This window comes from Populus euphratica, unplaced genomic scaffold, assembly GCF_000495115.2.
Source record: "Populus euphratica unplaced genomic scaffold, PopEup_1.0 scaffold2013.1, whole genome shotgun sequence".
Lineage (NCBI taxonomy): Eukaryota > Viridiplantae > Streptophyta > Magnoliopsida > Malpighiales > Salicaceae > Populus > Populus euphratica.
The window spans coordinates 1-13,939 of NW_011501872.1; the positions used below are offsets into that span (position 1 = coordinate 1).

The following is a 13,939-nucleotide window of genomic DNA, read 5'->3' on the forward strand; positions in this document are numbered from 1 at the left end:
TTCACTTTTATAATTTACTGTTCACGTGAACATTAGAGAATGATTTCACTATTTATAGTTGAATCAAATTCGATCCAAACTTAAATGTATTAGTTTGTTCATTTTTGCAATTCACTCTTTATTGTTCATGTAAACATTAGATAACGGCTCCACTATTCATGGTTGGATCAGGTCCGACCCAAACCTAAATGTATTGAACTGGGTCCGACTCAGTAAAAAAAATTTAATTTTTATTTTAATTTTTATTTTTAATTGTGTGTTATTCAAAAAACTAATATTTAACATTATTCAATGGCACTACATAAATTAAAAAGAAATCGCATGATGATGTAATATTTGCATAATTTAATTATAATTTTAATTTTATTTCTGATGATATTTTACCTGATATTATTGCACGCTTAAGAAACCATAGAAACTGTAGTCATTGTCAGTTGGATTTCATATGTGATGTAATTATAGATAGTTTAATCGAACAATAAAATATTTTATATATAATATCGTTTATTTCATGATGTAATAGCAATATTTAAATTAAAAATTATCAATATATATATTAGTTATTTTATAACCTCAATTTGAAAAGTATTTTTAACCAAACATATATAAATATCATATTAACCTGAATTAAAAGTAATTTTTATAAAATAATTTTTTTAAAATTATAACTATAAAAGCTACCATGATATCAAATATACTTTTCATATCTACTGGAGTCAGCTTGATAAATTTTAAATGCATTTCCTCTTAATTTTGGGTGATATCAACTGTAATGAGTAGCAACAGCATAATGTTTATGTTCATACAAGATTTCTTTACTTGTTCGCCTTATACTCTTCAGTTTCATGGCACATTCGCTCCTCAGATGGTATGAGTGGGAATTTGGTATTAGCACTACCTTCCTTCTGATCTCTGCTAGGAAAAAGCTCTGCTGCCCTTTGAGTTCTGACTTCAACAAATTCTACCTTACCAGTTGAGGACTTAAACTTGAATGCTGTTGAGCGTTCAAGGGGCGTCCCTTATTTGGCCATTGGTAAACATCTCTGTGGGCCTGCAACTGGTGAGCGATATGTTTTAATATTTCCTTTCCCCAAACATTAAATAGGACTGAAAAGTATTACTTTTTTTTAATTTATCATTTTTTCCTCATTTTTGGTAGAGATTTGTTCCATTAAACATCTTCCTCTGTCATGTTGTTTTAATATTTGTGCTGCAGATTTGACACCGAGGTGTTGCCTGTCTAGCAATGGAGTCAAGATAGCATGCAAGATTGCAGGAGCAATTGTAACCTTAAAGGCCTTGCAATAGCAACATGCTGTCATCATCTTTGTCAGTGGAAACATTACACAAGTAATTAACATACCTTACCCTGCATACTCTTACATGCAGTTTAAGCATACATGTGCATTTTTCTATTCATGAGCTTTAAATTTAACTTTCGTCGCCTTGCAGACAGAAAGTTCATGTCCGAGTCCGGGATCACCAAGGAACAATTTCATGCAATGACATGGTGGTTCACTAGCTGGGCAGTAGATGCTGATCACGGTTCAGATCTTTCTGATTTTATTGATTGCAGATTGCATTCACAATCCAAGCAATCTCTTTGAACATTTTGATGCTCCTGATTCTCTTCCCGTAAATGGTTCTCTCTTCCCACTCTTCTGTATAAGTATTTCGGTAGGAACCTGTGAGGATCCACATCATTTGATGGACCAGCAACCAAATCCAGAGCGGATCACATTATGAAGAGTGACGAACATCCCCAAAGCTTGAGAATGCTGTGACTTGGATAAAACCAGTGCAGGATTTTAATTCCTTAATTATCAGGGTTGCTTTAAGTATGTCGGAAAAGAAAAGGAATAAAAAAATAAGAGAGATAAAGCATTGAATTAACATAATTGAAAACGTGGCACGTGGAGATGCGGGGGATCGAACCCCGTGCCTCTCGCATGCAAAGCGAGCGCTCTACCATTTGAGCTACATCCCCGGTTGTCGTTGTTTCCAATATTACATTACTAGTAATAATAAAAAAGTACTGTCGTAAACGGAGGAAGGAAACTCAACCCCATTCACCACTTCCTTTCTTACGTGTGCATGTTATCCTACTTCAAACTCGCGACTTTCCATATATTAAAAACAGTATGCACAGTTAATAATTCAATACGCCGGGGAGGGGTTCGCCGCCGCTTATACCAACCACTTCTCCCTTTTCTGTTTCCCACTCTGCTCTCATTTATAATGAATCCAATCCAGAGACATCATTACCATCATGACCACCACCACTACTACCTCATTACGACATTTTCTCCACCCTCAAACTTAACCAACCATCACTCCCTCCACCTAACTCCAGATGACTAACATTCCATACCCACTTCCATCAACGTCCAACGATCAATTCACCAACCTGCCCATGTCATCTCATCGTTTTTATCTCCAAACCATCCGCTTCCCCAAGAATTAACCAAGCCCGCCCCCGCCCCCATCCATATTCCATTCCCTTTTCCAGATCTTTAGAAAATGGAGAGTTTGATGAAAAGAATGAGAGTTCTGGTGTGAAGTGCAAGAAGCTGAGAATTATATGGATGATGGACCAAAGAAAGAAGAGGAGGGTGATATTGAGAAAGTTGACGAGGAAAAGGAGACTGAATCCAAGAAAATGAAGATTAAGGAGGGTTTTCATGTGTGGTAATTCTTTAACAAACATAAGCTTATCTGGTTGTGCAAGCTTCAGAAAATCACCAAGGAGGAGAGGAGCACTTTGTACAAGAGCTTGACCAATGTTTGGGAGGGTTATTTAATTGTTAAAAACTTTTCTCTCAAGGGTCATATGAAGTTCAAGGCTATTCTTCTTGCGCCAAAAAAGAACTCCATTTGATGGCAATAGTCAATATCAACTTTTCCATAATATTTTGATATCTACAGAAATGAGGTTTCCACAAGGTGCAGCATTGGAAGAGTTGCATCCAAACTATGAGGATATGTATAATGCTGAAACCCTGTTGACTGATTAACATTCAAGGAGTTCTTCAATCACAGGTTTTTGGGGGAGCCAAGACTAATGGTTGATGCTAAATCTCCTCTACTTCCACAAATGAAATTAGTATTTTGATATGTCTGCTAATGATAAAAGGTCTCAATAGGAGCATTGCTTGCACCCAGCTACCAAAAATGCAATATTAACTGGCTCATATGAACATGACAACTTAACAGTGTTAACAAAGGTCCATGATAGTACATCCATAAATTACAGTGTTCATGAGATTATGCCTACTATTGTGCATGATAGGATGCGGAGATCTGTTGGTGGTAGCCAATCTTCATTGATAAACTTTGAGCTGTTGATTTAATGGAGTTTGTCTTAACTCAATTTTAAACCTTTTTTTTGTATCATCCATTTCATTGGATTCTTTAAAAGAAAATTTATTTTTAAACCTTGTTTCTTGTTTATTTGATAAAAAATAATTTTTTAAAAATAATTTTTTAAAATTTTTCTGTATTTATTTATCATTAGAAAAGTTAATCAACTAAAAATATTTTCCTGTCAAAAAAAAAATTAACTTAATTTTTAGAAAAGTATTTCCTTTTTATTTTGGATGGAAAACACTTTCCGGAAGTTGTTAAAAATTTAAAAATATCACATTATTTGTTGATTATATCAAATTTGGTTTTCAAACTTTTAATTGCTATATTTTTTTTAATTTCATCTCTTATAATTTAATTTTTATATTAACTTTAAACCTTATTTTTATAATTGTTTTTTTTTTCTTATCAATTTTTAATTGAAATTTTTTATTTATCAAATTTAGTACTTATTTTTTTTATTGTTACTTATTTTATTTGATATAATTGATAAAATGATAATTATTATCATTTTAATTTCTTTATTTTTCATTTTTTTTTATTTGTTAGTTTTAATCTTTATTTGGCTAAAAAATATTCTCAAACTCAATTTTTTTACTACTATCGCTGCTGTAGGAAGTTTACACATCTCCTTCCTCCAAAAGTCATTGAAAGTAAATTTTACCACTCAATCATAAACACAATTTCACAGACACCACTTTACTTATTACTTCATCCGAACAATTAAAATTATTTCTGCTTTCTTCATTCGTGATGTCTATGAACAATTTCTGATATCAACTGTGTGCGATGGACAAACCCATCTCAATAACATTATCGGTAACAAAAGCTGATCACCTTATCGGTGAAGTGAATTCAAAAATGGCATCACGTTGCAAAACCACAGCAACCAAAGGAGCTTGCCAGAATCCATTCCATCTCTATTGTGCGTTTGTTTAATACCCGTCCCTCTTATTTACTATACTGAAATACTGTTCATGAAAATAGCTTTTGTCCCCCACCTTTTCGCCAGGCTCCACGCACAGGTCCTGAATTACCATTATCATCTATCCTGTTTTCCCCCGTGTCGTGAGGATCAGGATCAGAGTTTTGGAGATCCAAAAGGGCTGCCATTGAACCATCACCTAGCCTCACTCTATGAAACTTGGAGGTTTTCTTCCGTTGCTTCTCATTACCCCCATCTTTTATATTTTTACTAGATAAAGAATCATTTTGGATTCTTGGTTCCATTTGCAACTCATTATGAATGACATTTGACTTGCCTCTGGCAGTCCGATACCCATCCTTCGATAGCTGCAGCTCTTCTTCCACAGGCTTGTAATTTGACTGCAGAGCCCGAACAGAGTTAATAAAGCTATCCGCCAACCTATCCTTTGAACTGCTATCTTCAACGGCTATTCCCTTGCCTTTCTTAGTAGATCCATTAGAGCCTTTTAAATGGGTACTACCACGGCCCCAACCATTATCTTTCTTCCCATTGCTTCTCAAACTAGCATTGTAGGTTTCAACAAGCTCTTTCTGCTTCTGAGCATCAGGACACAGTCTAGCCAACTCAAGAATTAAATGTGACAGGCCAAATTGCTGCACATAATCCAGGTACTCTCCTGTGCCAATTGAACCCTGACGATACTGTCCAGATATATCTTTAAAAAGAGCATATCTATCCTCGTCATTTTCAAGAGCAGCACGTATCCTTTCCACCAATGACTTGTTTGCAGTTTGAACATCTTCCACATTCAGCACACCCTGGTTACTGGAGGGCATCTTGTGCATCTGCACTGCAGAAACTGGAGGAAAATCTGAAATAGAGGGTTTCAATGATCCAGTCTCAGCAAGATTGGGGGCTGATGAAGAGTGGCTCATCCTACCTGTGCTGCCTGAGCTCCCCAACAAACCAGCTGGGAGATGCCCACGAACCACTAAGGGTCGGGCCTGAGACTGAGCCTGAATTGAACTTGCATAACTAGAGAGACCAGGTCCACCAGCAGAACTTCTTGAACTCAAAGGCAATGTATTTAATGCTGGCCTATATAGTGCTGGACTACTTGATGCATGCCCATGGCTTGCTGTAGGCCATTGCTGAGGTGAATTGATTAAAGTTGCATTTCTGTTGGCCTGGCGCCGGAGATGCGCTGCCATTGTATTATTAGGCAAACCTTCTGATTCATCTTTGGAGTTTTCTTGACCAGTGGTAGGAATCGTAAAGAGAGGAGGAAAGGAAGATTCTTGCAAAGTTGCATTCCTAGAAGAGTGTCCCAAGGCTTGAAGATATCTCGATGCCGTCTCAGGATCTGTAGTAGTTAATGATTCAAAAGGCTGAACTATTGGATCAATATCATTTGAATCTACATGATCAGAAATCACTTGCGCACTAGCTGATCGATCACGAGATGTGCTTTCAGAATTTGCTGTCTGCAGGCTAGCTTGAATGGCTATGGGGAGTTGGTTATCAGATTGATCACGACAGAATGTCCGTCCCCTTCCACGACGATTATCTTGTTCATTGCTTCGACGATATCGAAAGCTAGTTGGAATCTGATTCATGGAAATCAGCAAATGAATAACAAGAGAAACAAGCTGAAACATCCAAATAACTACAAAAGGTGCTCCTAAATGAGTGGAATCCAAAAAAGAACAAATGCTGGTCAGATATCATCAAATGAATAACAAGACAAACAGAGACATCCAAAATAACTACAAAAGGTGCCCATAAATGAGTGAACCATAAAGGAAGAAATGAGGCAGTCGGATATCATCTAGAAAGAACCACATCCTTTAATGATGGGTTCTAAAAGTAAAAACAACATGTACCTGGAGAGCAGCATTTCGCTGAGAACGAGACATATGTCCAGCATGTTCAATTGTATTATGTCTCTGAAACATAGAAACAATATTAAATTGACTTGAATTGATCCAGTAAGAGAGACCTAAATCAACAAAGACCCCCAACCCCAACCCTGCCCTGTGATCACACGAACAAAGAAATTTTAGATTGAACAGCATACATAAAGAAACCTAATCAATGGAGCTTTCTCAATCACCTTCAACTCTGCTTCAGTTTGGAAGACAATAAACTTTTTGGCAAGACATTCCTCATCATCACATAGAAAATGGTCTCGACGGAAGTGAATCTGTGACAGAAATTCACTTGTTTAGATAAATATTCTTAGTTAAAGAACACTTAAAAAAACATGTCAGCATGTTAATCTAAAACATTGAAATACATTTAAAAAAAAAATGTAAAGACCAACTTACCTCTAGATCATCATAATTCTTGTAATATTCATATTGTCCTGGATGCTGCCTGCATTGAACATTATAAAAAGTTATTTGAGATTATCTAAAAATACATACACCTTATGATATCACGTGTACAAACTATAGCATCTATTACCTCTGGCATAGATGACAGGTAAAGTGTTCGGTTGACATATGTGTGTACAACTCATTATCTCCATAGAATGGTTTTTTACAGAATTCACACATGGGATGTCCCATAAAGCCACCTCTTTCACTCTCACTCCCATCAACCTCGGAATCACCTGTGCTTATATGCTGATTCAACTGTGCTCTAGTGTATAGTTTTTGCTCACAAAGAAAAACCTGTTAAATCCAAAGGTTGTTACAAGCCAAAAAAAAAAGAAGGTAGATTGGTTTAAGATAACATTAGTAAACTGTCCAGGATAAAGTAGTTAGAGCCCCATGTAAATCAATTTGAAAATTACATTAGATAAGATGCCCAAATAACAAGAAAAAATGCCAATAATAGCATTTTAAAAAAAAATGTGCACAAATTCTAAGCATTCTCAACTTGATTATACCTAAGAATAACTTTCAATGTCCAATCAATTCAAATATGAAAACACATGTCATACATGATAACAGTCACTAAGATTTTACCTTTCTTCCTTCCAAACATAGACTACACATATGCAATTTATGTTGATGAAATAAATGACCCTTCAGCTGATTAATATTCCTAAACTTCCCCCGGCGCTTGGATCCATCATTTGATTCCTCCTTGTCACATAAACTACATGACAGTTTGCACATGGCCTTTATCATTTTGTAATGGTCAACATCATCAAAAAATGCCTGTGTGTCCTCATGGTACCAGTAAGATCCTATTCGACCCTCCTTTGGTTCGGATGGCAAGACTGAAAAGTCATTAATCAACCTTGTATAATCTCCTAAAGCCTGCAAGAACAGCAAAATATAGAGCACTTTGTGTCATTTATCAATAAAAATATGAACAAAAGCAGTGAGGTGAATTGAAAAACCAAGTAGACATTACTTCTCAATACCACACCTTAAATGAATTAGATTTGAAACTACAACAAGAAATAAAAGTGCAAAAAGAAACTAAAAATGAATACCATTCACATTAAGCCCAAAATACAACAAAAGCGTTCTTGACCATATATTATTTTCTGAAAGCAAACACCATCTATCACATTCTGAATGATGAGTCCTTTGTTTTATAAATTGGAGCGCAGGGATGATTTGTGCCTAGCGAAATGATATTTGATATTGAATTTGACTATGAATCCGCTGACTCTACATTGCTTCAGCAATAATCCCTTTTAAAAAAAAACTAAATGATGTATGTACAAAATGCTTGTTTTCTACAAAATATACGGGGAAAACTACCTATGAGGTCCAGTCCCCTGGCAATAACCTTTTACTTTCAAGGAGCATGGATGTCTAGCTTCTTATATACCACTCTACATTTTCTTTTGTCATTATTCTTAACAGATAGCATTCGCTGCCACATAGCAAAAATGCTTGAAACAGTCCTGAAACTAGTGGATTTTGTCATAAATTCTTCTTTAGTGATGGAAAAGACCCTTGAATGTTCAAAAAATAGCTGCTTAACTATTACTACTTCCTAATAGGGTCTAAGAAAACAAAGAAGCTTCACATAGCTTGGTAAAGATTCAAAACCAGCTATCAATCAGGCCTCTACTTAAACTAACAGTTGCAAATTAGTCCATTTTGAGGCAACAGATTGCGCACTTGATTATTTAAAGCTGAAGAAAACAGCATAACTTCAGTGATTAGCAATTAACCACACCCATCATCAAACTCAAAACGAATTAGCAATCAAAACCAAACATAAGAAAAGGAATTTGAAAAGACAGGGTTAACCTTGGTGATAAAAACGACAGATGACTCGGTCTTGCAGATACAGCAGCGGCGATCGTCGCAGATGAAACGGAGCCGAGCCACGCACGTGGAGCAAACTTCACGATGGCCACACGCGCCGTAGGCAACCCATTCTAGAACCTCCGCGCACACTGCACAGCTATCGTCCATCTCCCTCTCTTTCAAAACTCACAAAAAACACCAGAAAAAAGACAAATAAAAATCGATCGCCGGGAGAGAAACAGAGATTGGAGGTTACGAGGAGAGATCTAGGGTTGAGGGTGGTGAGTTGAGAAAAATAAAATAAAATTAGGTACCAAAGTTTTGTATGTCCCTAGAAGAAGTGTTTTGGTTTGAGGATTTTTTGGAGAATCCTGTGCAATTCAGGGCACCGCAGGAGTCCTGATCCAACGAGGGCAATCTTGTAACTTTATGTTTTTCCTTCTTGGTGTATTAAAAAAGGATGCCCTGCCAACCATTGAAGGGAAGGCAAAACTTACTTCCCAAGTATTGGATTGGATTGGATTGGGTCTCAGTCCACGGGGCCCAGCAGCCACAACTTGTTCGGCACGCGGTAAACAATAATTTCTACTTTCCTTTCCCCTTTAAAAAAGAAAATGGTGTTGCTGCTAAATTTGTGAAGTACATGCCACGTAAACAATAATTTCTTGGCAATTTGTTTTTTTTTAGAAACATTTATAATCGGGTAAGCTTAAGAATTTTTATAAGGATTCGTGCCTTTGGAGGTCCATTATTTTGCATGCTTTCTGGAAGCAATACATTTAGTAGCTAACTAGGTCATGCGCCGGAAGTTGCATTAATTTTTTTTTTAACATATATAAATTATCCAATTGATAACATGTTTTTTAATAAAATAATTTTTAAATATAATACATAGTGATAATTCTAAAACATTAATCCAATAATATAAAAAATATTAATACAATAATAATAACATATTAGATTAACTTAGATAAATCTATCAAATATATAATTTGAATAATAAAATCATGATAATAAAAAATAAATCAAAATAAATTATAAATATCAATTTCTAATCAATTTTTTTAATTAAATAATAAAATTAAATTAAAAATAACTATTTGAACTAACATATTAAATTTGTAATTTAAATCATAAAATTAAGATATTCTGATAAAAAATAAAAAAAATTATAATTTTCAACTAAATGTTAAAGGATAAATAGAAAAAATAATTTAAAAAATAAAAAATTAATTCAATTGAGATAAGTTTATAAAAAATAAATAAATAATATAAAAATTTTATTTTTAATTAATTCAATATTAAAAATTAAAATGAAGAAAAATAAATAAATTCTTGCGAGTTAAAAAGTACTACGTGTAAGCACCATTTATCAGCACCCACAAAAACTCAATAACATGGAAAACACATATTCAGTGAGATTCTGCAAAGGCTACGCTTGCCCAGATAGGATTGACTCCATGGTGATTTCATACAAGAGACTATTCGTCTATAAACATGCAGCGATCAGTCACAACAGATTCTTTCAGATTAGATTTCTCCCTTGAATCACCGCAATGATACTTAATCACAGGACTGATAAAACCCTTCTGCGCAGTGCCCATTACAATAAAGAGGTTTCTTCAAGTTAACCCATTCATCTCCTCTTGCCCCTTTGGCCCCCCTCCAAAAACACATCACCCCTTCTGGAGAAGCAACACGGAGAAAGATATTCTCAGAGGCAAGGCAGAAAACTGAAAACCTATCTCATCAGGCCATCATCGCTTCCCATGGATGCCATATTGGACATCAGAGGACAGAAATATAACAACAAAAAACGAGCCACTTAGTTTTAGTACGATTGACCATTTTGTTACTTATAAAAGTGTTTCAACTCCAGTTATCTGCGGGTTACAGTGGGTTCTAAATGCAGCGACCCCCTGTAAAGCTACCAGGCCCATCGAATCATCTATATTCACCTTGTTCAGAAGACTAACTAGTGTGATGCCCCAAGTCTCCTATGTGGTGTGCACAAAGGAGGCCCTTGCCATGTAACTTTGTGCGCTAATTCTGAAAGCAACTTTAAAGAGCACCTTTCATAATTGGCCTGTGTCTAGAACTTCGAATGTGTGGAAGCCTAAATCAATGCATGGAACCCTGCTCAAAGGCTGATATGCACAAGATCGAGCATGGAACCCCGCTCTGCAGGTTGAAGTTAAGAGCGCTGATCTACTCCCCAATCTGTCCATCAATGCCAATCATTCCGATAGGTTATTTACATACTGGAACTAGAAATTATACTATAATATCAATGATGACTAAGAGAATCCCGGTTATCAACTCAATGTTGTTTTTTTTTTTTGGGAGAATCAAGTGCCAAATAAAAACCATCCTGGTTTATCAATTCAATACTTGAAACAAAAGAATAAAAAAAAAAAAAAGGCATTATCTCAAGTTCTCAACTAGGTCAATAACACATCCCGCAATCAACTTCCAAAATGTCAATAAAAATTCAAGTTGGACAGGTTCCCACAAAATAAATAATAGTGTGAATCACCAAACAGCAAGAAACCAGCATATAATAAAGATAAGCCAGAGCTGAAACGAAAATAAAAGCTGAAAATTTTAGATATAGTAAGAAAACATTATTATATATAATTGCGCACAGAAAAGAAAAACAAGAAGAAGAAGAAGAAGACCGCAGCAAAAGTTACGGAAGGAATTAAAGGTAAAAACAATGGGACTTACGGGAATCCGAAGGAGGTACTTAGCAATAATGTCTTGTGATTCTTCTAGTCTTTTTTCTGTAAATAATTAAGAGCATAGATATTAGCTAAAAAGAAAACAAGAACATTGAAAGGATGGGATCAAAATAATAATAAGATGGAAACGAACGAACCGAAAGTGAACTCATCCCCGAAAGACTTTCCCATTATTGTTGTTTTGCTTTTCACTCGATTACAGATAAATAAGATTGGAGCGTGTTTGGTATTATAGTAGTTATTAAAATAATTGTGATTTTAAAAAAATTATTTTATATAAAATGTTGTTGATTAAAGTTGATTTAGTATTTATATATATTTGGTTAAAACTGTAGTTGAAATTGAGGTTGAACAAAAAATAATTTAATGTATTTGGTTAATAATACTTTTGAAATTAAAGTTATAAAATAATTTTAAAAATTATATATTAATACTGATGGTTTTTAATTTAAATATTACAAATGTAACTATTATTATTATATCATAAAATAAATAATACTTTATATAAAATATTTTTCATTGTTTCACTAAATTATCTACAATTTCATTACGTATGAAATTTATCCGATAAGAATTATAGTTTTTTTAGTTTCTTAAACACACGGCAACATCAAGTAAAATATAATTAGAAATAAAATTGGAATTACAATGAAATTCTGGAAATGTTATATTATCAAGCGATCTCTATCAAATTTAAATAGTATCATTGAATAATGTTAGACACTAGTTTTTCGAATAAAATATAATTAAAAAAATTAAAAATTATTTTTATTTTTTATTTTACTGAGTTCGACCTAGTTCAATACATGTTGAGTTTTGAATCAAACCAAGTCTAACCAAAACTGGTTCAATCAAAATAATATAGCATGCAACCATCTAGGTGGTAGCCAAGTGATAAGAACTTGGAATCAAGGGATTTGCTCCCTCTGTGGTCTCAGGTTCGAGTCCTTGGTTGCTCATATGATAGCCACTGGAGGCTTACATGGTCGTTAACTTCAGGGCCCGTGGGATTAGTCATGGTGCGCGCAAGCTGGCCCGGACACCCACGTTAATCTAAAAATAAAAAATAAAAAAAAAAAAAAATATAGCATGCTGCATTGTTTGCACTATTCAGTGTAATGAGCATATATTGTGCATGTGCATGAAAAGCAAGAATTCTTTATATTTTTTCTCTATATTTTGGATAAAAAATAATATGAAATCCATAAATAATAAATCTTGTTTTTTTTTTAATGGTTATCAAACAGCTAAAATCTGCAATGGATTCGTAAACAAACGCCTCAAAGATGAGGAGGATAAAGCAGCTAGGATGATAATATATGATATATATGGCCCGACATAAGACCCCGAAAGAAACAGTCCATGCTATTTGTTAAGAAAGACTACTTATTTTTAATAAAGTAACTTTAACAATATAACAAAAGCAGCCACCTAGCGGGGATAGCTCAGTTGGGAGAGCGTCAGACTGAAGATCTGAAGGTCGCGTGTTCGATCCACGCTCACCGCATGTTCTCCTTGCCAGAGCACTTTTTAAGTACTCTTCATCTAAGAAAATTAATTTTTTTATTTATTTTAATATTAAAAAAAACCCGGCCAACAGGCCACAACACCCTCAGCTTTTTTATAATTAAAACAAGTCAGTTTACGGTTTGTGCACAGGCACAAGCACAGCAGCAGTCATGGAAGAGCAGCAGAAACAGACCAAGTGGAAACTGGAGAGAGGACGATACCTAGGCGAAGTATCAGATCTCTCCGTCCTCCTCGCTGTTATTTTCTTTGTTTTTGTTTTATTTTTTAACTCACAGCTCTCTCTCTCTCATTACAGTCTCAATTCTGTGTATTTGTCACATTGTATTTTTTAACTCCCCCCTTCACTTCATTACAGTCTCAATTCTGTGTATTTGTCACATTGTTTCTTCTGTGAATTTAAAACAGGCACAGGATCGCAGATCCATCCTTTAAAGATTTTGATGGAATTCGTATCCATGGACTTACTTGTAGCTTCAACGAAGAACGATCATCGCCTTTTCCTTCTTCAACTGTTTCTTTCAAACTCGCTGCCTTGAAAAAACGAGTCAAAATTTTCAACTTACACATTTTAAAAAATATAATTCGATTTGTTTTTTTGTTTTAAAAATATTTTTAGAAAATTTAAATTTTATTTATTTTTTATTAAATTTTTTATATTATTTTGATATATTAATTTTAAAATAATTTTCTAAAAATAAAAAAAAATATTTTTTTAATTTTTTTTAAATAAAAAAATATTTTAGAAAATAACCAGTTTGAAATACTCTTTCACCTTTAATTCATTGCGTACCTAATTTCACAATTAGGTTAGTGATGTTTCATTCCTTAATATAATTAATTTATTTTAAAAATATCAATAAATTTATTTTTGAATCTAAAACATTTTTTAATCACTTTTAAAAAAAATTAAATTAATAAAAAAAATTTGAACCCTAATTAATTTTTTTATATAATGAAAGGATAATATCATCTCCATTGAACTATCTTCAAGAAGATGAATTTATTAAAACTAAGATTAGCTTTTTGTGCCCAAAACATGGCCATCGTATCATTTTTCTTCTCCTCAATATTTTCTAGAGATTTTCTCTTGTTTCTCAATATTTAGAGGGTTAAAATATAAAAAGAAAAAAAAAGTAATTTTTTTTAATATTCAAAAA

The 13,939-nt window shown here is 34.0% G+C and overlaps 1 protein-coding gene, 2 long non-coding RNA genes and 2 other non-coding genes across 5 annotated transcripts; 2 read left to right on the forward strand and 3 right to left on the reverse strand.

The window, feature by feature from the left end:
• Positions 1–824: 824 nt before the first annotated feature.
• LOC105118548 (uncharacterized) lies at positions 825–1,534 on the forward strand. The gene is made up of 3 exons (XR_840971.1): positions 825–1,060; positions 1,217–1,350; positions 1,453–1,534. It is a non-coding gene; the product is annotated as an uncharacterized LOC105118548 (long non-coding RNA).
• Positions 1,535–1,914: 380 nt separating this feature from the next.
• Positions 1,915–1,987, reverse strand: TRNAA-UGC (transfer RNA alanine (anticodon UGC)). Its single transcript has one exon. It is a non-coding gene; the product is annotated as a tRNA-Ala (tRNA).
• Positions 1,988–4,039: 2,052 nt separating this feature from the next.
• On the reverse strand, positions 4,040–8,974 carry LOC105118549 (zinc finger protein 598-like). The gene is made up of 7 exons (XM_011016525.1): positions 8,512–8,974; positions 7,264–7,560; positions 6,758–6,966; positions 6,619–6,667; positions 6,405–6,494; positions 6,175–6,237; positions 4,040–5,898 (listed from the first exon to the last, which is right to left on the reverse strand). The coding sequence occupies exons 1-7, from the start codon at positions 8,677–8,679 to the stop codon at positions 4,339–4,341; spliced, it is 2,436 nt and encodes an 811-aa protein (XP_011014827.1). The 5' UTR covers positions 8,680–8,974; the 3' UTR covers positions 4,040–4,338.
• A 1,371-nt stretch (positions 8,975–10,345) lies between these two features.
• On the reverse strand, positions 10,346–11,447 carry LOC105118551 (uncharacterized). Its single transcript, XR_840972.1, has 3 exons — positions 11,390–11,447; positions 11,239–11,294; positions 10,346–10,731 (listed from the first exon to the last, which is right to left on the reverse strand). It is a non-coding gene; the product is annotated as an uncharacterized LOC105118551 (long non-coding RNA).
• Positions 11,448–12,686: 1,239 nt separating this feature from the next.
• TRNAF-GAA (transfer RNA phenylalanine (anticodon GAA)) lies at positions 12,687–12,759 on the forward strand. Its single transcript has one exon. It is a non-coding gene; the product is annotated as a tRNA-Phe (tRNA).
• The last annotated feature ends 1,180 nt before the right edge of the window (positions 12,760–13,939 follow it).

Excerpts from the sequence above, each read along its gene's own strand:
- LOC105118549 (XM_011016525.1), bottom strand. The coding sequence starts at position 8,679 with ATGGACGATAGCTGTGCAGTGTGCGCGGAGGTTCTAGAATGGGTTGCC. Across the intron at positions 6,495-6,618 it reads AGAATTATGATGATCTAGAG|ATTCACTTCCGTCGAGACCA; the intron begins GTAAGTTGGTCT and ends TTTCTGTCACAG. Across the intron at positions 5,899-6,174 it reads AGCGAAATGCTGCTCTCCAG|ATTCCAACTAGCTTTCGATA; the intron begins GTACATGTTGTT and ends TCCATGAATCAG.